General features: G+C 46.0%; 1 protein-coding gene across 1 annotated transcript in view; it reads right to left on the bottom strand.

Moving 5' to 3' along the window:
• The window catches only part of B4GALT1 (beta-1,4-galactosyltransferase 1), a 47341-nt gene that overhangs the window by 5416 nt on the left and 16879 nt on the right, over positions 1–25046 (bottom strand). Inside the window, exons 2-3 of the mRNA XM_063081822.1 lie at positions 13781–14016; positions 1285–1472 (exon numbers count right to left, since the gene is read on the bottom strand). Of these exons, the coding sequence (XP_062937892.1) occupies positions 1285–1472; positions 13781–14016 (424 nt within the window). The remainder of the gene's footprint in view (positions 1–1284; positions 1473–13780; positions 14017–25046) is intronic.

The following is a 25046-nucleotide window of genomic DNA, read 5'->3' as shown; positions in this document are numbered from 1 at the left end:
AGGATAATTAATATATTCAACATTAAACAATGTGATCATTTTTTGTGGACCTTTACCAATTTCTTGCTAATCCCCCTTTCCCACCTCTGATGGTCTCAGTTGTGTTCTCTCCTTTTGAAATGAACTGTGTATTACTCAGAGGAAAAGACACACAAACAGAGAGGAAGGCAAGGAAGACAGGAGGGTACAGAGTGATTTCCAAAAGTCTAAAAGTGATGTTACTATCAAATTTTTCCCCCTCTAAGATAGCAAGTTTAGGGCCTGGATATCTTTGATGTGGGGGAAGGCCTTCATACATTCCTATATTCACCTCACAGCCCTCATGCCCCAGCAAGAGAGGACAGGAAGAAATGATGAGAATAAAAGGAGTCTGATAAGAAAGTAGTTGTATCAAAACAAATGGCCTGCTGTCTGCAGAGGCCAACTGCACCTGTGGTATTCAGCCTTACCCCAGGGTACCTAACACACAGGGTACCTGTAAGCCAAGGTTCCTGGAGCTTCAAGTTTACTTAAAGCAAGGAAGGGAAAGGTTGTGTTATTCAACTGACAGAAAATTTAAAACAATTTTACGTTAATTCAAACATGGATAAATAATAGAACAAAATGCAAACTGATTTAACTACTTACTTTTAAGATAAAATAATGGACCACACAGCCATTTTTCCACTTATGACAACACAAGGGTACTTCAGAAAGTTCATGGAAAAATGGAACTAAAAGGTAATGTGAATCTTTCCATGAACTTTCTGAAGACACCTTGTATGCTTTGGATTATACCCTTGCCTCTGGGGACAGGTATCAGCTGGCCTCTTCACTAAGGGCATTTTGGTGGAAAAGTTTGGGCTCCACGTTAAGCAGGCCTGTGCTCTGCTGGGTAACAGAATCATGGTTCTTCTTAAAGTGCCAAGGAACATCTGCCGAGGTATCTAAGTGCAAGATTTCAGTGGGGAAAAAGTATTCCAGTTTGCTTCCCAAACTGTGTGGGGCTGGGGAAAGAATAGAGCGAGGAAATACAGTATCTCTTTGGAGCTTAAAGATGATGACAGCCATCCCAAACATTAAAAACTGTTCTCATCTGGAGGTGCAGAGATTACAGGCATTTCTGGACTCCTCTTTCCTTCTCAAATAATAACCGACTTTGGACTTAAAAAGCACCCATTTCTCAGAGGAGACATTCTCCTCCAGAGCCTAAAGAGACACTCCTGGCCCGGAGAAACTGCATTTCCTAGTCAACATATAAGAGAAAAACATGTTTACTGCAGACTCTGGCTGAACATCTCTTACCTAAATCCAAACTTATCCATTGCAACAGAAATGTGCCGCGGCTGTGAAAAACATCTGTAGGCGTTATGGTCATTCATTGGAATGAGGTCCACATCGCTAAACACAAAGCAGTTGTAGTCATAGTCCTTTAAGGATTCTTGAAAGCCAACATTGAGGAGCTTAGCGCGATTGAACATAGATTCTCCAGCCTGGTGTAAAAACCAAAAAAAATGATGTCAGATGCCTTAAGACCTTTGGGCAGAAATCTTACAGGGACTGGTGACTTTTCCACTACATTATGGCCATTAGTCAACTCTTAGGCCTCATTTTTCAGCCCTCACTTTACAAATCAATACTGAGAGTCATACCCTCTGAATCAGCAATCCCACTTCTAGTAATTTATCCTGCAGAAGAACATGCACATGTGCAAATGATACAAACAATGTTGTTCACTGTGGAGTGTTCATCATAGCAAACAATTGCAAACAACAACAGAAGCATCCCTAGAGAACCAGTTAAATAAGTCATGGTACATCCATACAGTGAAATTGAGCTGTTGAAAAAAATTAAGAAAGCTCTAAAAGGAAAGGTGAAAATGGCATTTAAGCATACACAGTTTTATTTATATATATATAAATAAAACTGATGACAGTAGTCGAGTGCATATGGGTCTTTTCACTTCTACCCTCTCCATATGGTTGGCTATGGTTTGATTACCCACATTGAGTGCCTTCCATGTGTCTGTCAGGCACAAACTAAGCACCAGAGAAAATGGTGAACCCAACTCAATCTCTGCCCTCACAGTGTAGGGTGGGAAGCAGCGTGATACACATCATGACAGAAACAGGGTATATAAAGAAGAGGGATACCTGCTCCAGGGTGCCAACTACTGGGGCCCAAAGAACCAAGTCTGCTGGTGCAAAGGTACTTCATATTTTATTTACTTATCTTGTTTAATTTCAATTTCCCCCACTGGAAGATAAGCTCAATGAAGGCTGGGATTCTTTATTTTTTATTTACCCAGTGCCTTGAACACTGCCTGTCATATAATAAGAGCTCAATAAATAGTGGCTGGCTGGCTGAATTAATGAATGAATGAATGAACAGATGGATGGGTTTCAACATACAATGGCAGATGGCAACCCCTTCTGGGAAGCTCCAACCAAAGGGCTCTAACAAGAGGTAGGGGGCTATGCAATTACCAACTCTCATGGCCCCAGGTTAGTAAGAGCAGTCTCAGCACTGACACCACTCCCTGCCCCACCACACACACACACACCACACACACACACACACACACACACGCACGCACGCACGCACGCACACACTCAGCAGTTCAGAGCCCTTCGGCACACATGCTCTCACCCTGATTGGAGTCCTCACACCACCGCCATGAAGAAACTAAGGCCTAACACCTTGGAATCCTCACTCAGTGCTCTTTCCCACATCTCTAAGGATCAACAAGATCTGAGCCCTTTTATGGAAAACATGTCCCACAAGGGCATGCAATTGGTACACGTTCTCAAAAGTAGGATGTGCAAAGTTCCCTCTTCATGCCCCTGAAGGTGGACTTGGAAACTGGCGCTCCTGGAGGCTGCTTGTGTGTACAGAGCACAGAGGCGGCACAGCTATCAAGCCTCAGGTGGGTGGCTCAGGGAAGCAAACCACTTAGAGAAAGACAGGTACCAGGAAGTCAGAAAAAGCAGCCAAGAGAACAGTAAATGAATTAAGAAAACACCTTACATACAAGCACTCCTTTCTTTAGCCCCTGACAAAGCTTTCTTACCAAGCATGGTGAAAGGAGAAGGCTATACCCAAGGGCACATTGTGTTCTTTGGAATTACGTGTTCAGCTAATTCTGTGTAAGTCATAGGGAAGTTCAAAGTTTAGAAATTGCATATGAAAACTATGAAGTTGTTAGAATTATTATTATTATAGCAACACATTGCTAGTATTCATTGCGGGAATATCATATACGAGGCACGGGATAAGCATTTTTACATGCGCGGCATGCCATTTAATCATCTTGACAATCTTGTAACAAACCCTCACCCCAACCCAGACTTATATTTCCGTACACAATTCAGCCCCACTAAACACATTCCCAAGCGAAAGGCAGGTGTTGCAACAAAGCCTTTTTCCACCTGTGTAGTAGACCCCCTGAGAGTGCTCATGACAGTGCTCCTTTCTCTTGGTACACTTTCCAATAACTGGGGCAGGGGGCTCGTAGTGGCCATGTCTGTATGACAGGACCTGGCCTGCTGGCCACAACTGTCTGATCTAAGCAGATGCCTGACTGAAATTGAACTAAGCTTTTTCCTCTCCCAGGAATTAGAAATTTGGAACAATGAATGGGCACCTCTTGAGCCAAGGCCCACAAACAGCAGCCTGGAGGAGAAGCCCAAGCAGCAGACCTGGTTCTACCCCTTTCCCTGTGGGTGGGGCAACAGCTCCTTCAACTCAGTAAGATACCCGGTGTCTGGCCCACACTTAGAACTAATCAGGCAGTTTTCCAAACTAATCTGAACTACGCATCACTTCTCACATTCCCCCTTCCAGCCTACCTCACCCGTGATCCAGGGAGAGGAGAAGCACATGGTACATTTTAGCAGATATTATTACCTGCCAGGGCCCCCAGGAACACCAGACCAGCAGAATGGTAAAGGAGAGAAATGTGTCTTCCTCCTCCTTCCCTGGGATTACAGAAAAGCGAAGCATGTTCTAGGCTTCTTTGCGTGAAATGCTGTAACACCTTAAGTACTCACCTTTCCTGATAAGAAAGATAGGCCCTGGCAAGCCCAACAGGAGGTGCTGGCTCTTCTCCAGCCCTCACCCCTGCTCTTTGCCACTGAACACGTTCATCCGGTCACGTTCATCCTGTCCATCTGTTGCTTCACTCACTCAAGTAAACATTTATCAAGCACCTACTGTGAGGTCAGGCCAAACACACAGTGGTGACAGACACATGCATTTTTATCCCAGGAATGCCAGCTTCTTTATTAGCTATGTGACTTTGGGCAAATCACATCTCTAGGCCTCAGTTTCCTCTCTTGTGTCATGGAGATAATAACAGGTATGCTGTATTAGATGATACAATGGGTGAAAAGACCTTAGCACACTGCCTGGCAACAAATGTTAGCTAGTGTCAGTATCACAGGAATAGGTTTTCCCTTCCATCTTGAACAGTCAGACCTTTCAAAATGTCTCTCAGGGACAATGTGGAGACTCCGCCTTTTGTACTGCTTGCTGTGTCTTTCCCAATTAGCTTCAAAATTCCTCCCAAATCCTGCTTCTCTGACAGACGGGGAATTTCTAAAAAGGATTAAGGCTCAAGTGTATTAGCCTGTGGCTTACATGATTAGAGTCTCTAGCAGTGGAAGAAAGTCACAGAGACCTTTAGAGACCTATGAAATGCATGGAAAGTCCCATTCGGTGAAGAGGAGCCAGAACCCTGGGAGCAAGTGTCCCTTTGAAAGACCCAGCTTTTTAAGTGTGGGCTTCATCTTATGTTGGAAGATAAAGTTACAGTTATCCCTTTTTTCTAGGGCAAATGCCTGCTCTAAGAGGGAGAACACAGGAAGAAAGGAGAGAGGCCAAAAAATATATAAAATCCCCAAATGACTGAGCAGAGGCTATTACAAGAGGGGGACCAAAAGAGCAGGCAGTACCAGACCAGACACACTCTGGAGACAGTAGTGGAAGAGAAGACAGTTCTAGAAGCAGAGGCAGAGAAAGGTACTGCATGGTGGGAACACTTGTGAAGGTTGCAAGGAAAAGAGAACATTTGAGGAACTAGAAGAGATTCAAAATGGGTGACGCCAGAATGAGACGTGAAGATAGAGGTAGACCAAATCATGAGGGAGAAAGGACGGCTGGGTGCTTGCTAAGATACTTAGGCTTTATCTTTTATTTAGGCCACACGGAGCCTTAAACTACATTTTACACATCAAGGAGGGATTTGTGCTCCAATCCAACTGAAGGCAGAGAGGCCAGTTAGGAAGCTTTTGTACCATTTGTGTGAGAGACATGGGAGATTAGGCACTAATGGTGGGTCAGTAGGGAATGCCTCCCCACAAGGACTAAAGGCAGAGGTCCCACTTCCCCATTCATGCCTCACCTGTTCCCTGGGCATGGGCACTGCACTTGCATGCAGCCCTGTTGGGGATCTCAGGACAGACAGCAGAGTCTGGTGCAATCCCCAGGAAAATCCCATCTGCGGTTAAGCAAAGCAAGAGTGGCCTTCCCCTGATCGCAATAGGGGACAAATGACCAACTACAGCAAGCCATGCCCCCCTCCCCCTTGTCCAAGTCCTAACAGTCTCTAGAAGTTCTTTCTGTCCAACCACCCTATCTTCCCTGGATGTCAGGCCCAGTGTGTATACCATCAGACATATCCCCAGACCACGATGACTTGAGGACTGTCCACACCTCCACCAAAGACATAGTAGCAATGAGGTTAGAAACACCAACCCAGAGCCAAGACTATCAATGAATTAGCATTTCTATGATGGGAGAGACACTGTTGCCCCCACAGACATGCTCTGGCCCATCACAAAGCAACCCCCCCACCCCCCATGCACACAGTTACCCTCAGGCTCCCAATAGTCCATAACCACAGGCAGGTCTGCACCCAGTGGCAATATTTGCTGAAACACTGTCTGCGAGTGCTTCTGTGCCCACTCAGTCACCAAGATAAAGGAACTAGGCTGAGCGGGTTGCAGGAAAGCAGTTAATAGAACGGGGCAGAAGAGCTCTGCTGGGCATTCCTGCAGGCCTAAGTATGGATCCTGGAATAGCAGGCAGGCTGGGAAGTGATCCCCAGGGAATTATTGGGAAGAGCCTGGGATTATACAAATGCTGAGTTTGTGGAGGGCTAATGTCCACTCACCCATGAGTTCACAGCAATTGCACTCTGGTTTTCAACCATAATAGTATGGTAGTCCAGAGCTTGTACAGGGCCCTCAACAAAACCTGGCTCTGAGTCTTAAGCTCTTCAACCAGTGAATGAAAGAAATGTATCCTTCAGGGTCAGGGACCAGGCTGAGAGAGTGGTTCTCTGTTGGCCAAAGTAATCACTCACAAGAATGAGCACATCCTTGACCCCTGCCATACAGGAACACAGGTCAGAGCCATAAGGCAGCCTTCAGAGAGAACTGAGTTCACAGAACAGCCCAGCAGGGAGACAGTTTTAACGTCCCACTCTTGCCTCTTGCCCTAATCCTGGGGCACTGAGACCAAAAAAAATAATAATAATACATCTTTCTGCAGAATACATTGAGAGTGGCACTAAGCACTTTCAGGATGTTTAAGATACGAGTTGGAGGAAAATACTTTAGAAAATAAAGACATCTTTCAGAAAGCAATTTGGCCATTTGTATTAAGAACTATAAAAATGTGTAAACTGTTTCTGAGCCCATAATCCCACATCTGAAAATCTAGCCTGGGAAAATGATCCTAAAAATGAAAGAAGCCAACAAAGATTAAACTTCAGACACAAAGATGGTAATTACAGTATTATTTACACTACTGAAGAAGTGGAAATTATCTAAACATCTTCTAATAGAGGAAAGGCTAAGTTAATTATGGTAGAACTCTTTGATCAACTAATATGAAGGAATGGAAAGTAATGACTATGAAGAGTACGAAATAACATGTGGAGATGCTGATGACACAAAGTTTAAGCAAAAAGCAGGATACAAAGTTTATATACATACAGTATGAGCTCAACGGTTTAATTTATTTTTATTATTATTTGTGTGTGTGTGTGTGTGTAGCTAGCCGGTACAGGGACCGAAACTGTGGTTGAACTTAAAGGAGGCGAAGTCTCTCAGACCTCTGCACAGTGGGCTGGCTTCCTGCAACCTTGGTATTTCTGAGTGAGCCCACAGAGGCCCTGGCCTTGCCTGGGAGACTCCAGGGCCTCAGGGTGGCACTTTCATAGATTATTTACATAACTTCCCCTTGACCAGCAGGGCCATGGCTCAGGGTTTGATTTTAGGGCGTGTGGACATTACCAGGGTGGTGGTGGCAGCAGCGGTGGTGGCAGCAGCAGTGGCAGCAGTAGGTAGTTAGGGTGGCAGCGGTAGTTAGGTCGGCATTCCTCTCTCTCTCTCTATAGGAGGCGAAGAGTAGAGAAGAGAAGGTAGGTGCAGAGTAAGAAGCAGACCACAGAGAACTCCTCCTTCAGCTTGCTTTGCTACAAACAGGATTAACAAGTAAAGGCAAAAGGCCCCCACTAGAAGAAAAAAAAAAGAAGAAGAAGAAGAAAAGAAAGGATGGATGCAAGGGAGAGAGCAGCAAATGTCAAGGCTACAGAGAAAAAGGAGGCCATTCTGACCACCCTTGTTCCAGGCCAAAGGCAAATTCCTAATAAGTTGTCATTCCCTGTCACGGAGTCAAGGGTGAGCAGAAAAAAAAATGCCATTTCCCAGAACAAGGTCCAGGGAGGCAGGGAGGCAATTCACCAGCAATACAAGTACCTGTAAGTGCTTCAACACATTCCCCAGCAGAATGGGCAGAGCCATGGATGGAGAGGGGGAACACAGCAGAGGTACTGCTCAAATGGTGGTGACACACAGACCCTTCCCAGCCTGCCACCCTCATCCCCACGCCCCCCTCCACCCTAAGGCTTCAAAAGGCCCAAATGACAAAGGAAGGGGAGGCTGCAGGCCAGCAGCAGCCCACCCACTCCTGAGCCCCATCCCCACACTCATCCATCTGGGCGCTGACAGCTCTGGGAAAACAGGGAAGGCAGGGATGGGAGTGATACACAGAGACGATTGAGACAGAAACCAAACCAGTGGGGACCACAAGTCCAGGCAGCTGTCCTCAGTAGTGGGGTGGACTCATGAGTCTGCTTCACCCCAATTGACCTGGACCTAGTGTAGGAACCAGCTGCCTGGACCAGCAACAGAGATAAGCTGCTGAAGTGTGGTGTCAGATGCTCTCACTCACTGAGGGTACAAAGGGCTTCTCCAAATCCACCCACAAGCAGAAGGGACTCAGACTTGAGCAACCAGGAGTCCAGGGGCCGGGTGAGGAACAAATACAGAGAATCATCCCTTGCTAGAAAGCACCAAGTGGTCTGGGAGTAGCAGGGAGGGAGAAGTCAGCTCCACGCCAGGGGCTCCATGGAGCTAAAGAGGCTGGGGGAGGGAGCTTAGGAGACGGCGAGAAAAAGAGTCATTAGGGAGGCATTCAGGGCAGAGGGGACAGCATGAGCAAAGGCCCAGAGAGGGCAGGACAGAGGTGTCTGGGTGAAGATGGAGAGGCCAATGCAGCTGTGGCACAAAGTGTGTGAAGGGTGGATGAGGAGGACATGGCTAGAGGTAGGTCAGGCTAGACCGCAGATAGTCTCAGAAGCTAAGCTCAGGGCTTCAGACCATTTAGACCTTTGCCTGTGGGCAGTGGGGACATGCCGAAGGGTTTAAAGCAAGAGAGTGACATGGTCAGAACTAGAAGATCTCGGGCAGCTGAGTGAGGAGACTGGAGGTGCCAGGGCACACACAAATGGAATTGGAGAGACCAGTTCTGGGTGCTGGCTCCACTCCAGGGCAAAGGGCCGCTATGGTTACAATACCCCCACCTGGCCAGCTGCACCTGCATTCCTCATGAGTTTTGTAATTTTCACGATGGGTAATCCCACAAACATCCTACACTCTTTATTCAGGGCTAGTGCTGCCAGGTGGCAACTTCCTTCCTCTTCACCTTGGGTGGTTTTAGTTTCCCCTCCCGAGTGAAGTATGAGGAAGTGCGGTGTGCATCCCCCATTTGCTATATCATCTTCATATCTACCTCCACACCAAGGTCTGGGTCCTGGACTTCAAGTAGGACACCTGTGTCTCAGAACAGCACCCTTGGCTCCAAGAGCAGGACATGCTGGGACCCTAACGGGATCCTCACACACTGGTGAGCTAAGGGGGGTGGGGGGGTGGAGACCCTGAGGACAAAGAACCACCTGTTCTTCTCCATCTCAACTGGTAAAGCCTCTTCCACTCACCCTTCCAACATACTTATTTTGAGATATAAGTTGTTATGGTGATCGGAGGGGCCTAAATTGAAACAGGGTAGTTAACAGCTTACTATGGACAGAGTAGGAGCTATAAAAAACCTGCGAAAGTTCAGTCTGCATGTGGAGCCTGAGACACAACCCTACTCTGAAGAAGCTTATAGGCATGACACAGTCCCTGAGTCCTCTGAGATTCTGTCAGCCCATTATCCATTACCCTCTGACCCCATGGAGTATACAACTAAAATGAGGAAGGGTCCAGATGCTGGTACTAAGTAGGGGTGAAGCCGGAGGCAGGGAGAGCAGTAAACAGTTTTCCCCATAGTACCAGGCAGAGGAAACAGGCAGGAAGAATGGGGGGGGGCAAGACAAACCATGAGAGTAGCAACTAATATTTATCGTGTAAGATTACCACGTGCCAGGGGCTTCACAGCCTGTGAAGTAGATACTAAATCCTTCCTCTCCCATCAAGGAGGAAACTGAGGTCTGAAGAGCTTAAATAGCTCGCCTAAGGTCACTGGGAAGAGATGGAGCCAGGACTGAATTCAGGCAGTCTGAGCACAGAGCCCACTCCCAGCTCTGGATTCCAAGCTTTAAGAGACACTTGGGTGGGGGTTGAGGAGGAGGCCTAAATAGCCTTGAGGAGATTACTGCGATGCAGTGAGAGGGCACTAAACATGGAGTCAGGGGCCAAGGTTTGAGCTGCAGCCCTACTGTTATTTGACTTTCTACCAGTCACTTTCTCTGAGTCTCGATTTCCTCACACGTGACACAGAGCAGAAGTTTTCACACTGTCTGGCCTCAGGGGTCTGAGGAAATCCTAGCAAAGACTGAAGGGGAAGCTAAGGAGGTGGAGATGGGGACATGACCCCCACTTAAGTAAAGTTGCACCATGATGACCTGCTGTGAATGGAGGGTGCATAGCATTTCAATGGTGCAGAAAGAAGTTTTGTACTGAAAAATCTGTTTGGGAACCCCTGGACTAGGTGTTTCAGAGGCCCCACCTATTTTAAGCATTCTTCTCTCTAATCTTAAATGGGGGGCAGGACAGGGGGAGTACATGAAGAGTCAAAATGACAGCAGGGAGAAGCTGAGAGGCTCTAATGAGGCATTTATTTGATCAACAAGGAATGCACAAAGACCAGAGCCCTTTCTTCTTCTTCTAGAAAGTAACTATACAACAGTGAACACAGTAAGTTCCTAATTTGGAGATAGGGCATGCTCCAAATGTTTCTCCTTCCGCCTTTCATTTCAAGGTCCAGGTTTCCTATTACCGCTTTATTACATATTAGATAATATTCTTTACTGGAAAGCGAGGTAGAAAAACTGAAAAGTTTTTCCTGACTTGGTTATCTGAACTCTGACCATATTTTCCCGAAAAGATCATTAGGGTGGAGTTAGAGTGGAAGATATGAGATTAGCTGGGGACAACAGAGAAAAAGAGAAAAAGATTCTCCTCAGATGGAAAGTTAACCCTTGGAAGAGAAGGAAAAGATGAAGAGTCAAAACAACAACAACAACAACATGTATGAGGGGGGGAAAAGATGATACTGACAAGACTAGAGGAAAAAAATGTATGTATGTTTGAAAAACAAAACATTTCTGATGCTAAGTGGCAAGTGGGAAAAAGAAAGAAGGAGGAGGGAAAATGGGGAGTATCCTAAGGCAACCGAGGAGGTGGCGGGGAGATGTGAATTTAGGACTGCTTCCCCCAAAGAGCGATTCATGAAACAGTCATCACCTGAGATGATTCTTGGAAATCAGTTCTCTGGTTAGACAAGCTCAGGAAACACTTCTGGAGGTCACAATGTACACCAGTGCATTGAAGGTTTTGCAGGAATGAGACCTGCCCCACATGGTTTAACCCAGCATTCCTCAGATATGTGTGACTCCATTCTGGAAAGCACATGTTGTGGGGAGTGCCATCTTAGGCAGTGCCCAGCGTTAACCAGCACAGTGATGCCATTGGTCCAAGTGGCATGGTTAGTTGTTCCACCAACTCAGTTGAGGCAGGCAGGATCATGTTGCAGCAGGTGCAGAACACTCAGAAATCTGTTGTTTGAAGCCTGGAGAATATCTATATAAATCGTGTCACAGGAGCTTAAGCTGGTGGCTAAATTTCACTGGTCCAACATTTGTTTTGACTTCATAATTGAACAGAAAGTCTCACTTCACCTAAAACACAACATATCTAAACATGGCATCTTCCCCTCCAGTCTTCCTTTACCATAGTCACCTAAATTCAAAAATTCAGCATCATCACTAAGCCTATTTTATCCTCTTTACCCAAGTACATATTTAATCGAACTATATGCCATCCAGACCACAGTTGTCTATCTTCTGCTCTGGCAGATTTATGGGAAGGCATTAGATGCCTTGCTGAATAAGATCTGACAACATTGCGTCTACAGTATATCACTCATCTATGCCAGAAGAACTATCAAGAGAGAAGGGAGTTGTAGCTGGCATGGCTTGTTCTTAGTGATCCCTGCTGGCTCCTAAGGATGGTGGCTTCCTCTTCCAGGTATTCACTGCCATTGCTTTAATAACAGGCTCCTGTGTCTTAACATGGTCAACACGTGGTCCTTGGCATCAAACAAGTGTTTCTTGATGACAAGGCTTTTCTTAACAAATACTTGGGTTTCGATTGAAGTGACCTGCATTCTGCAGGATACCTACCTGTTCTCTCTTACATTCTCTATGTTTTCATAAGACCCTGGTCTATACCTCACTTGGCCAAGGACTCAAACAGCCTTGAGGGGTTTGCCTACCCCCTGTTCTCCTACTTTGAGCTTCAGTTTCCTTGTAACAGGGCTTGTTCTGCAATTCCTGCCTGACAGGCTCAGCTCTGATGCCGGGCCCCAGAGTCTCTGGTGCTTTCCTACCCCAATGGTCATCTCAATCTCCAGGAACATGTAAGCCTCCTTTCTGGCTTGAGGTCCCCATTCACTGGCTCCAGCTGAGATGGCTATCTCTGCCCCAAGCCTTTAGAATCTAGTTTACATCCTGGTTCTTCTAGGCTATTGCTTTCTGTCCTTCTTCTGAGCTTTCAAAGCATTTGGCAGCCACCATCCAATCACAAGCTATTTGGGGTTGTTAACAAATTGTTCTCTGGGAGGGTTCCTCTTGCCATAAGTGGATTGGAAGCTTTAGGACACATAGGACTGAGACCTTATACTTCTTTAGAATCTCCCTGCAGCAACTGATGCAGCACTATGCCACGGCAGCCCTCAGAAATGCTTGATGGACAGACTGCTGTTTCCAGCTTCTCTCCCGGTCCAAGGGAAGGTACACAAAGTCCCTAAACTTTGATGGAAGTTGTAAACTGACAACTATCTCACTACCTCAAACACACCCAGAATTTTTCGTGAAATGAAATGGACATTGATTGGGCCTTGTAGAAATGGGCATACTCTGTCTCTTCAAATGAATTTTAGTGAAATGTAGTACATAGATAAGTTAGATGTGCCACTGCACCTTGGAGGTTACAGTCTAAAGATATGAATTTAAGTATTTGGGATAAATCTGCAATGCCAAAGTTATATTCTTGAAAAAATAATAATGCTCCTCAAACAAACTAAAAATAAAGTTATTTCAATAAAAATGCCTCTTAGATCAATCTGATTATCCAGGTAGAGGTGATGAAGGCTGACACATCTTTAGCATTAGTTTCCTAAGCAGGGCTAAAGCCCAACACACACACACACACACACCCCACACACAGAGATCAGATATGCAGTGAGAAACTCTTCTCAGACCTGGCTCAGTCCATGTGCCTCTCACTCAACCCACCAATCAAACTTCACCAGACATTTCATCAGGGGCTGGCATGTGGGCATGCAGCCTGAACTAAGCACACTCTCTCCTGCAATTGCCCCAGAAGATACAGTCTGACTGTAAACTTTGGGTTTTTTGTTGTCGTTGTTTTGACGGCTGGACAGTACAGGGAACAGAACTCTTGACCTTAGTGTTATAAGGCTGACTGGGTAAACTTTGAAGTTGCCTAAATCTCTGACATGTAAATGGTAATTTTGTTTTTTTTAAAAGGAAAATACACAGCTACCCAAAGACAGGAAATAATCAGTGCTTTACTTTGGGATAATTAGGGTTGTCTCAATTTTGCTGGAAGGCTACTTAAAAAAAAAGAATAAGAAAAAGAAACCAGCAATTTCCCTTGGCTAACAGAGTTGATAGCAACAAGCAAGCACATTGTTTGGAATTTAGCTTATCTGCACTGTTTAAAATAAGGACAGGACTGGCCAGTTAGCTCAGTTAGCTTAGTTGGTTGGAGCATGGTGCTGATAACACCAAGGTCCAGGGTTCAATCCCTGTTACTTGCCAGCCACCCCACAAAAATAAATAAATAAGGATGGTGGTGGTGGTGGGGTTGGCTCCTCACTGTAAAATGCCAGGTATCTATGAAATCACTGCCATCCCCTCACCCCTCACTATGTACACATTTGCAAAGACACACACTCCCCTCCCTCACTCCATCTTCCCAGACCTCACCTGGTTGATAACATAGACGCCATAGTCCAACTGCTGGCGCTGCAGGATTGGGTGCAAATAATACAGCCAGTACCTGAGATGTTCCTGCCGGTTGCGGAATGGAATAATGATGGCCACCTTGTGAGGAGAGACACAGTCCTTGGGGGTATATCGGCCGCCCACCTTCACCTGCGGGTTCTGCTTCGCCACAAGCTCCAGGTCCACAGGTATGTTAAATTCGATCGTTATGGGGCCAACTACAGAGGTGGAGGGAAGGAGAAGTTAGCAGGCCACAGGACTCTCTGCTCCACAGGCCGCATCAGATGGCTAGGCTGCAGGTGCAGAGGAGACATCTCCGTCTGGGAAGCAGTGTGGCCATGGAAAGGGCACTTGTGCCCAGCACTAGGATGACCAACCATCCCAGGAAACGCCTCAGTGCTAAAAGTTTTATGTCCCAGGAAATCCCTATGTCCCAGGAAACCCCTCAGTGCTGGACAAACCCAGACAGTTGGTCACCCTTTGAAGCACTCACCTGCCCAGGACCCTCCCCTCTCAGACGCCACTGTAAAATGGAAATAATTCCTGCTCAGACTTCCTGACAGGCTCTTGTAAGGATCAGTGTGCCTGGCTATGTGGCCTTGGACATATGACTGACATCATCTCTCTAAACCTAGCCTAATTGGGAAAAGGGATGTATGTGTGTATAAATGTGTGTGTGCGCATGGGGGTGTGTGTGCATGCGTGTGTGCTGGAGAGGTCAGCGTGGAGGAAATTATCTTCAAATCAGAAAGCAGCAGGAAGTGGTGTGAGTGACCATATCTCAGGAAGGGACTTGATGTACAGGTGAACCAAACTCAGTGGGGAGGGATGGAGGCAATGAGTCCCCAGAGGAGACTGAGGGAAAGAAAAGAAACAGCTGGAAAGAACATCAAAGAAGAATGCATACACAGTAGAGGATAAAGTAACCAAGGGGATGAAGAAGGGAGGAAGAGTCAGGGGTGATGCCAAAGTTTCTGGTCTGGAAGAACAAGAATCCAGATGAGAGAAGTAAGTCAGTAAGAGAGCTCTTGGCTCAGCAGAAAAATTGATGAGATGCAGACAGTAGTTTTTGAGGTAGTGGCAGGTTAGGAGTAGAGAGAAAGGGGAAAGGTCAAGATCCAGATGCAGAGCATGTGGCACCCATGGTGAGGTCAGGCACACACACAGGGAACCAGGGACAGAGCCAAGACTCGAACCCAGGCTCCCAGTATTCCCCGCACTTCAGACTTCTTCGAAATGGGCTCCACAAAACGTTAGACCAAGCAAGATGCTCAATGGAAAAACATGTCAAATAAGGGTGGGAACGCCGCATACTGAATGCTGTTTTTGGAAAGTAATGACGCACATCGAAGGCCCTGAAAAGTTGTGTAGTCAAGAAACTCCCTTCACTTTACTTAACCCACCATTTCCCAAATGTATTTGGCCAAAGAACCATTTTGTCACTTTGGGAACTGTTACTCTGGAGTAACCAGGTTCACCTGTGAAGCAGACCAGACATAAGAACAAAGGAAGGAACCTACACAACAGAGATGGAAACAATGGCCACAAGCTCAGATCAAAGTCCATCTGAAACATACTGGTGAACACCCCACCCCTGGGCCCTGTGTGCAGACTTGCCCTGTTTATCAGTAAAATGTGGCTCCCCAAGCACCCCTAGTTCCCAGGGATCACTCATCCTCCCGAAATGAAACAGCCTGAGAAAAGGAAGCTGTGAGTCTTGCTTCTCCTGCCTGACAGCTGCATCCTCCTCTCCCTTCGCCAGTACATTCCACTCCTCACACCTTCCCTCCCCCTTCACTGACCCACTTCCATCATCACAAGGCCTGTTCCCATTAGTTCATTTTCCTCTGAGACAGAGCTGTAATCATATCACTTTCCAGCTAAAAGCCTCCAACGTCTGTCTCTAAGGCTGTATGGCCTTGTACAAGGTGAGGCCAAACCCCTTAGCTTGTCAACAAGGCCTTCGGTCTCAGCTCTGTCTACCTCCCTCCCTATTCCTAGAAACTAAGCCTATCTCCACACTTTTCCCTTTGCCGGAAATGCCTTTCCTTCTCTCTTTGAATAGGCAAACTTTTGCACTGACACACAGGCCAGAATCTCAAAGTCAAAGCCTCAGTCTAGAATTTTTGTTCTCTTCCTGACCACAGAGCTGAGACAGCAGGCCCCCTGGAGCAGGGAAGGGGATTCTTGGGGCTCCAAAAGCCCTGCTCCCTCCCTGGCCATGCACCTTCCTCCCTGGCAGGACAGGGGCCTCACAGAACAGTCCCTTACCCAGTTCCAATCTCCCAGGGTGCCCTCAGGTGAGCAGGCACCAGGGCTAAGTCAGTGTTAACCCTGGCCCAGTTTTTCCCAAACCTTTCATCAGAATCACCTGAGACAATTAATCCAAATATAGAATCTCAGGCCCCTCCCCTAAAGTCTGTCTCAGCAGATCTTGGGAAGAACCTTAGTGGATAAGTAACAGGGAGCCCAGGTGATGGTAAGGGGGAAATAGGGAGCTGGATGGCCCACCTTCACAAGCCTTGGGGTTTTCAGACAAGGAGGGTACTCAGGGCTTCTTACCACTTATACCTTTCCCAACAAGGTCCACCAAACCTGGGCTACTCAACTCCCCAACCCTGGGTAAAGCCCTCTGGGAGGCACTGCTGCACAATGAACTTGTGAAAAACAGGAAAAGAAGATCTGTCACTGGGCTCTTCTCACTTCAGAGGGACCCACACTTCTCCAACCCTCCCACTCCCACCTTTCTGAAGATACTACTAAACATATCTCCATTTTCGGGAACCCAAGAAGCATTTGGGCTATCACCCTACCAACTTGTTCACACCTTCGGAAACCAACCCAGGAATTCACCCATGGCCTGCCTAGCTTCCCCAGAGCAGACACCTGCAAGCTGGAAAGTGTCCTGGTGTTGCCCCGTCAGGGGGTTGAGAAAGGTGGTCCTGAGATTAAAAAGCCACAAACAAGAGAAGGGATGCCCGGGCCCTGGTCTAGCTCTACCAGTGACTTGCTGGATGATCTTGGGGCAAGTACTACCCACTCTCAGGATACTGGTTTCCCCACTTGTAAATTACAAGCACTGGACTGGATGATCCCTAAGGTCTCAGAAAGCCCTGACATACCCAGAGATACTTGGTAAACCAGAAGGAGAACAGGGACTCAAAACCAGATCTTCTGATAAATCCTTGATCTCACCTTTCCTGTCCCTGGGAGAGCATGAATGACCAAACAGACAGGAAGAAATGAGTGCCCTGGATGGGAGAGATAGAAAGTAGCCTTGATCACCAAGCATCACAATGACCTACCTCACTACCCAGGTTTTCTCAGCCTCTTTCCTTGATGTCCATCTTTGCTCCCTCTCTTCTCACTCTCCCTTCTCACTCTCACCCAGGTCTTTGGTTTAAGTACATGACAGTTACCAAACCTCTGTCTCCATCCCAAATCTCTCTCACAACCCCACAGCCAACAGGACATGGCTAGCTATATGCCACAGACACCTTCAACTCAACCTGCCACAAATGAACTCTCATTCAACCCCTCCACCATCACCATCTACTGCCAAACCCGCTTCTCCTCCAGGGTTCCCTCAGCAATTGACACTGCTCTCCACCCAGTACAAGAGCTGATACCTGGGTGGTCCCCCTTCTATTCCTCCTCCTTTCTCTCACCCCAACATACAAACGTATGCACATTCACTCGCTCACTCACACACAGGTGTCAACAGTATGCTGACAATCTATGGGAGTCTACCAAGTAACAAACCAGAGTCTTTATTCTGAAATGTTTGTTTAATGCAAATTCTCCCTGTAATATGTGTAAAGACCACTTTCAATTTGTTTCAATCAATACTTTCTGGGCACCAAGAAAGTGTGCCAAGTTTGTGTCAGTCAAGGTGGGTGGGTTGAGATAGAGAGGGAGGATGCACAAGACAGTTCCTGCCTTCCAGGAGCTCCCTGCTGAGCATGTGGCAGAACCTAAATGAAAATTAGCCTGGTTGAAGGCTGGCCAAGGAACTTGCTCCTCAACAGCTCTGTGCAGAGCTTTATCACTGAACAGCCTCTTCTCACCCTCCTGCTCCCTCTCACAATGCCCCATCAGGTCTCCAAACCATTGAGAGCACCCTGACCACAATCCAGCAATTCTTTCCCCACCTTCTCTCTCTAAAGCCTCCACAACTCTGAGAATCCTGCAGCTCACTCCTCTGAGACTGGACAGCACACAGCAGTCCCAGACCCAGAGTTGAATGCTTTCTTGGGTCCAGTGCTAGCCAGGAGACCTCCCCGAGTGGCCTGCACACCTTCTGCCATGCTGCAGGGACCATCCTCTGCTGCACACCTGGCTCTGTCCCAGTGAGAAAATCCAGAGAGCTCAGACTCCAGGAGGGCAACAACCAGCTCTGTTCGGAATCACACAGACCTGCTGCCAGGTCTCAGAGCCACTGCCCAGGCAACAGGGAGAAGCTTTGCAGGAGGAGGCAGAGAGCTTCATGACAGTCCTCAGGCCAGGCCAAGGCGCCCTTGCTGTGCGGCGCATCGTGTATGCTACCACAGGCCGTCAACCCTGCTGGGCTGGCTTGTGTGTTTTCTTGGCTCTGGGAGCTGGGAAGTTGGGTTACGTAAGCAGATGAGCAGATGTGAGCTGTCCTCGGCTCCCCCCGCTCAAGCTCTGCCACGTGGGCCTCTCAGCTGGGAGTCCAGGTCACGGCCTTGCGTGTAAGTCACTCAATAACTTCAATATGTGAGTGCAACTCAGACAAATTCCACTGTTCCCTTGCCCGGCATGGCAAACCCAAACACACATATGCCCCTCATCAAAACTCCTGCTAATCTAAGCCAACCCCAGCATGGACTCCTGCCTTGCTTTTATGCTGGTTGAACCACTAGTTCAAATCCTCTAGCCTCAGCAAACAGGCTGAAACATCTAGTCACTGCTTTCTAACTGATTGGCCTGTGGTTCAAGACACAGTCCTTGGCCTAATGCTGAGTTGTGACAATGTTTCACCAGCCCAGATGAAACAATAAAAGTAAAGACCATGGGGGTGTTTTCATCAAGCTAAATGTAATCAACATATAAGAATGCCCTTTTTCCAAGATTAAATGCTTCTTATTCTTTAAATGTTAAAATGTCCTTTCTTTTATGAAATGACCATGGTAGATTTTGATGCTAGATGGGTTTTTTTTTTTTTTATTTAATTTTTTTAAAAAAACGTTCCTTAGCAGCCATGGGTCAGGCCCCTAAGTTTCTTTTGAAAATTTCCTGGGCAAGAAATCCAAACACTTGGGAAATATTTGGGAACATGTGAAACTAGGCAGTGCCCAGAACTTTGTGGTTCTAAAAGTTGGGGTGTTGGAATGTCTACCTGGATCTCAGACCTGACAGTATGTTGCATAGTCCCTCCTCAAAACCTCTCCCCCACTATAGTGTTGTTCCAAAGGCTCATGTGGGTGAGCCATTTCTCTCTGTACCAATCTTCCAAAGGCCAGGCATGCACCAGAAGGTGATCCAGACAATACTGCCAAATTCCTAGGCTAGAGAAAGATGGGCTTACAGTGGTCCTGTGAACTCGTGCTGCCCCTGGTGAGCCCTTAAACTAGACATGAAAAGCACTATCTGCTGCATGGGGCTCATTCCAAATCTTCTTTTCAGTCCTTTGGGGAGGAGGATATGCTCTCTAGAGGTCTCCAAGGACTTCAATATTACCAAAGCCAATAGCTACCTGGCCTTGGCTCAAACACCACCTTCCCTAGGAAGCCTTCCCAGACCACTCAAGGTTGGTTCTTACTCTTCGTCCACATCCCCAAAGTACTCACAGCACCACATCCATTCCAGCTTGCACCCAGCTAGTACATACCAAGGCCAGGTGGTGCCAGGCAGGCAGAGGTGGGGCTAGGTTAAGGAGAGGTCTTTGCCCTCAGGCGGAAGGGAGACCAACAAAGCAAACACCAGTGATGCCTGTGACAGTGTTGAGAACAAGTTGAACTACCACAAAGGAAGAGGAATCAACTTCAGCGCCAGGGAAGAGAGTCATGGAAAGCTTTGCAGAAGCAGTTACCTCAGCTGGGCCCCTCAGCTCCTCTCAGGGAGAATTCATCACCCAGAGTTGTGTCCACTTGTCAGCGAGCTCCCTTGGCTGCCACGGACATGGAATGCACCAACAAATCTCAGCTGAGTAGAGGGTGCACAGCTATCCTCCCTGCTTCTCTGTCACTGGCACAAGCAACAAAGAGGTAATAAACCTAGGAGAAAACTTGATGGAAGAGTATGGGACCGAGAGCCCCTACAAGGGATTCTGAATTCCCCACATTATCATTTCTCACTGAGTTTTAAAATCTAAGTCATGAAGGCTTTAAAGATAATGGAAATGATTTGTTTCTTACATCAGATGTTCATGGTATTTTTCTTTATACTTTTGGGTATATCTTAAAAATTGAACAATAAACATTTAAAAATATAACCCAAAGAAGGAAAAGGTGACCTCCTCCTTTTAGTCCCATTCCCAATAAGAAAGCATCTTTCAAAATAAAGATTTCAAAACATACAACTCAGTGACCAGAAAACAGGAATAATCTACTCCTAATAAAAAAAGGAATAATCATATTCCTAATATGTCTTAGGCACACTGCACAGAGAACACAAGTTCAATACCCTATGCCTACTGTTCTTTGTGCCAACTCACCATCCAAGCCACTATTAGACCCCAGGGAAAGAAACACTTTTTCAAAAGGAAACAGAACATACCTGTGCTCTCGGAACTCTGCATTTGGGGACATAGAGAAAAACAAAGTGTGTGCTCAAAAAATAAAGACACTTGCCAGAGGAGGTCTACAGAGCAAAGCCTAAGTGTCCATGTGGGAAGCTGGACCAATCAGGCACAGTGGGGCCAGTTGCTCCTCTGTCCATCTCTGTGCTCTGCAGCCTCACCACATGCCTACATCTTGTAGGTCTTCCAAAATATGACCCAAAAGTGACCTTGCCAGCAACAAACTGCCAACCTCAGTGGAACTGTTATTTCTCATGCCTTGCTCTCTAACTCGTTGGAGTCCCACCCAAACTTTAAAGGCCAAGCACTCTAGCTTGCTTTCGAAATGCTGATGAGGTTCCCACCTACTGCAGTGGCTTTCAGATTGTGACGTGCAAGAAGAATCATCTGGGGAAGCCACGCAGCTGCAGATTCCTGGGTCCTACTCACCAGAGATTCTGATTTGATAACCCTGGGGCTGGGACCCAGGAATCTGCACTTTAACAAGCACTCTAGGTAATTCTAATGCAAGTTCCTAAACTGTTTATTGAGATACACGGTTTACAGGTTCATTCATTAACTATCACCTCCCTTCCACCCTCATGAAGCTCCTTTAGAGAAAGGTACCAAGAAAAACAACTTACACTCAGGAACTACTACGTATTTCTCCTCTCTGACAATGTATATTATATAACAGAAAATGTTTTGCTTTTGGCTTTTGCAAAGGATCAGATGCAATTATTATGTTGGGACTCACAGTCTGAATATCTACATTTTAACTCTTCCTCAGTCTTAACTTTCTAAGTTCCATTTTCTCTTTTCCTGATTTAATTGTATTATATTGGTCCTTTTTATGGACTTCAAGAACTTTTGTAAAAGATGTAATTTAACAGTCTTTCAAAGTTCAAACCAAATGTGGTCCTCTCTTCAAAGCTTTCCCCAAGCCCCTGTGGCCAATCAGTCCCTGCTCCATATACCTAAAACACCCTTTGCAAGCCTGAGTGAGAGGTTTGTAAAGTCTCTAAACCCACTGCAGGGCTACACATTTCCTTGAGGACAGGGATTGTGTCCCTTTCCTTTCTATGTTTGAGACAGTTCTTGGGAGAGAAGGATCAGCAGACATGCACTGACCACATAGCAACTCTTAATTAAGAAGCTGAGCTAACAGGGCAGGGAACTATCTTGCCTTTGATGTTTTAGAATCTAAGATTTTTGACCTAATTCCACATCTACAACCAAGGTGGGGACAAAAACACTCTTATTTGGGGGCTCTAAAGATGCCTTTTGTTTCCAGGTATAGCACTTGCTTCATGAGCTACACGTACATCCCCACCCTCAATTTTAAGGGACCGGCCTGTGGCTCACTTGGGAGAGTGTGGTTCTGATAACACCAAGGCCACGGGTTCAGATCCCATATAGGGATGGCCGGTTGCTCACTGGGTGAGCATGGTGCTGACAACACCAAGTCAAGGGTTAAGATCCCCTTACTGGTCATCTTTTTAAATAAATAAATAAATAAATAAATAAAATTTCCTCCAGGCTCTAGGCCTACAATTTGGGACTTTGTGAATGGATGGCCTAACTTCCTAATGAAAATGCTGCATTTCCTCCCCTAAGCCTCACATGGCCACACCAAAGAGCCTTTTCACCAAATGCTACTCCTTCCTTGAAAGAATAACCACAAAGCTCAAAATCTGACATGGGTCATGAAATCAGCAGAGAAGCCTTGGGTGGTCACTCAGTCCAGGATGCTGTCACCAAAAGTACCAGGCCTAAATCTAAGGAAGCAAAGCTATGGTCACATTCCATCACCTCAAAGGGTCAGTATCCACCTCCAACCAGTCCCTAAAGAATCCTGGCAGACGAGGGCTAGAGAAGCCTTGAGAATTATGTTTCAGTCCCAGGGGTACACATGAAGGAAACTGAAGGCCAGGGAGGTCAACAGACTTCCTCATGAACACTCTTAATTGGCCAAAAAAAAAAAAAAAAGGCTGTCCTTATCTTTCCTTTAATAATCCTTTAGTGTTCTGATGTTCACAGATGCATCTACACAGTGGATAGTAAATCGCAGCACATGCCTCTACTGTCCCTATGCTGTGCCCATGGGATTCTGTCTCAGGATCTTTCTCAGTCTAGGGTTCCAGAGAGCCACTAAGAACTGATCAAGGTGGCATAAAAGTGAATCTTATTTGACATCACTGATCTAAACCCTTTCCAAGTATATTTCTCTACCATACATGGTCACTGCTTCCAAATTCAGTGGGACAGTGTAAGCAAGGAGAGAGCATAGAGAACTGTCTGGGAGACCCCAGAACTGGGGCATGAGAGTTTATTTCTGTCCTGGGGTAAACCAAAAAGGTTTACACCAGCTAGAAACCCCAGACATTCAAGGCCCTGGGGTCAAGAAGCAGTACCAGGGGGTTATAAGCTTTTAATACCCAGTAAATAGGCTCCCCAATGTTTGACTTCTGGGGGGAAAAGTCCCAGGAGGAATTTCTGCTTTGTTTAGTCCTGGCCCAAAGGCAGATTCCTCCTTCTCACTCCATTGGCTGGAATGAATTTGTGGGAACCACACCTGCCCATAGTTATCACTACCAGAAAAAGCCTCAGGAGGCCAAACTGCCTGGATGCTCCATGTTAGCTCCAGGACGATCTTGCTGCACATCTCTCCTCTTAGTACTAGAGCACTCCCAGAAGGGATGGACTGAGCTTCTCAGAAAGGATTAGAATGGTATAGGCACCTGGTTTGAAGACCTTTGCCCTCAGGCTGGGATAGTGCCTCTGCCTCCTCTGGGCCTTCATCTCTCAGCCTGGAGCCGGTCACCAGCAGGTAGCCAAGGGCCTGCCACTTTGAGAACACTGGAACATTTACCCCGACCCCTCTTTGAGGGCCCCCACACCCCACTGCCAAGCCAGGATGCTGAGGAGGATGCCTTGCTTTGCTTGGCACCTCCTTAGGCCATTTGTTAGGAGAGATGTAGACATTTGACAGTCTACAGGAACCAAACACAATTTCCAAGAGAAGCAGCATAGGAGGAAGAAGTCATAGATCAGCGATCAAATTGCTGCTCCATCTCTGAAAATCCATGGGCAAATTTCCTAATCTCTTGGAACCTTGTTGGTGATAGCATGGGCCTTCAACATATATTTGCTGAATAAACATATGAATAACACTTGCATGCAGGACTTACACATTAAGAAGCAGACACGTCATTCTTAATAGAATTCAATAGAGGTTAAGGTATTATAAAAGATTAGACTATTTGCTGAGGAGAGTAAGCTGAGTTCAGCTATGCCAGCATACCTAAAACATGGAGGAGCAAAGGGTGTTAACATAGTTACAGAAAAATGAAGAGTACTGGTGAGAGGCTGTAAAAAACAAAAGGGAAAAAAGTCTTATGTTCAAACAAAATATAACACGGACAAATTGAACAGATAAATAACACATTCAGAGAAGATATCTTCAAGTGTCTGAGACTAGCAAGGGATATATCCAGGATGTATAAAGAATTCCTGCATAACAGCAAGAAAAATAAAAGAACCTCAGTGAAAAACACGCAAAAGATTATTAAGAATAAGTGATTTATCAAAGAAGAATCCTAAAGGCCATCAAGCATATGAAGAGATGCTCAAGATCATTAGTAATCAAAGAAAATCCAGTTTAAACAAAAAGAGTTATCCAAGCATGTGCATCTATTAGTTTGGCAAAAAAATGGGAAGGAATCTCTCATTACAGAAGGGAGAGAGAAAAACTGGGAAGAATCAACACTATGGAATATTATTTGGCAGTTAGAACCAACACACTAGATGTCTACATAGCAACATGGATGGACCTTAAAAACAAAGGTGAGCACCTGGCAAACAATTCTTGGTTTCTAAATACCATTCTCTACTAAAGAGAACTAGGGCTCCTTGGAGACATGGCTGATTCCAGGACTGAGTCAGGGAAAGAACAACGGAACATCTTTTTGTGGCAAAAGTAAGAAAGTGCTCAAAGAATGATAGGATATGTCAAAACGACACAGGAGTGGGCCTGATTCCATTGGCCAAATCTGGGACAATCTGAGCATCAGAATAAATATAGTGAAGGATTATAACCTGTTGAATAAAGCAAGAATTCTAAATCTGCACTGAAGCATGAATTAATTAATATAGGAGAAAGGAAAGCTCTTCCTTACAGGAGAATGCCAACTAATAGGTGGAATAATGGAATTAGAAAATCACCAACCACCAAAATAATTAATGCAGGCAAAAATCATCAATAATGCTAAAAACCAGTCAATGATAGTTTGAGAAATAACAGGATATTTACATAATCTCAAAGTATATGCCCGTAAAAAAATACTTTAATAAGACAGTACCTTTATAACGGAGTCAAGTTAGACGCATTATAATGAAATGATCAAAGTTCATATTGCCAGCAAAGAACAAATGGGCAGTATGCATCTCTTGATGTGATTGTACTGGGAAGAACTCAGCATCATTTCACTGGTATTCCCCTCAAAAGTG

This window comes from Cynocephalus volans, chromosome 17 (genome assembly GCF_027409185.1).
Source record: "Cynocephalus volans isolate mCynVol1 chromosome 17, mCynVol1.pri, whole genome shotgun sequence".
Classification (NCBI taxonomy): domain Eukaryota; kingdom Metazoa; phylum Chordata; class Mammalia; order Dermoptera; family Cynocephalidae; genus Cynocephalus; species Cynocephalus volans.
The sequence above is the reverse complement of the archived record's forward strand: the minus strand, read 5'-3'. Positions and strand labels throughout refer to the sequence as shown.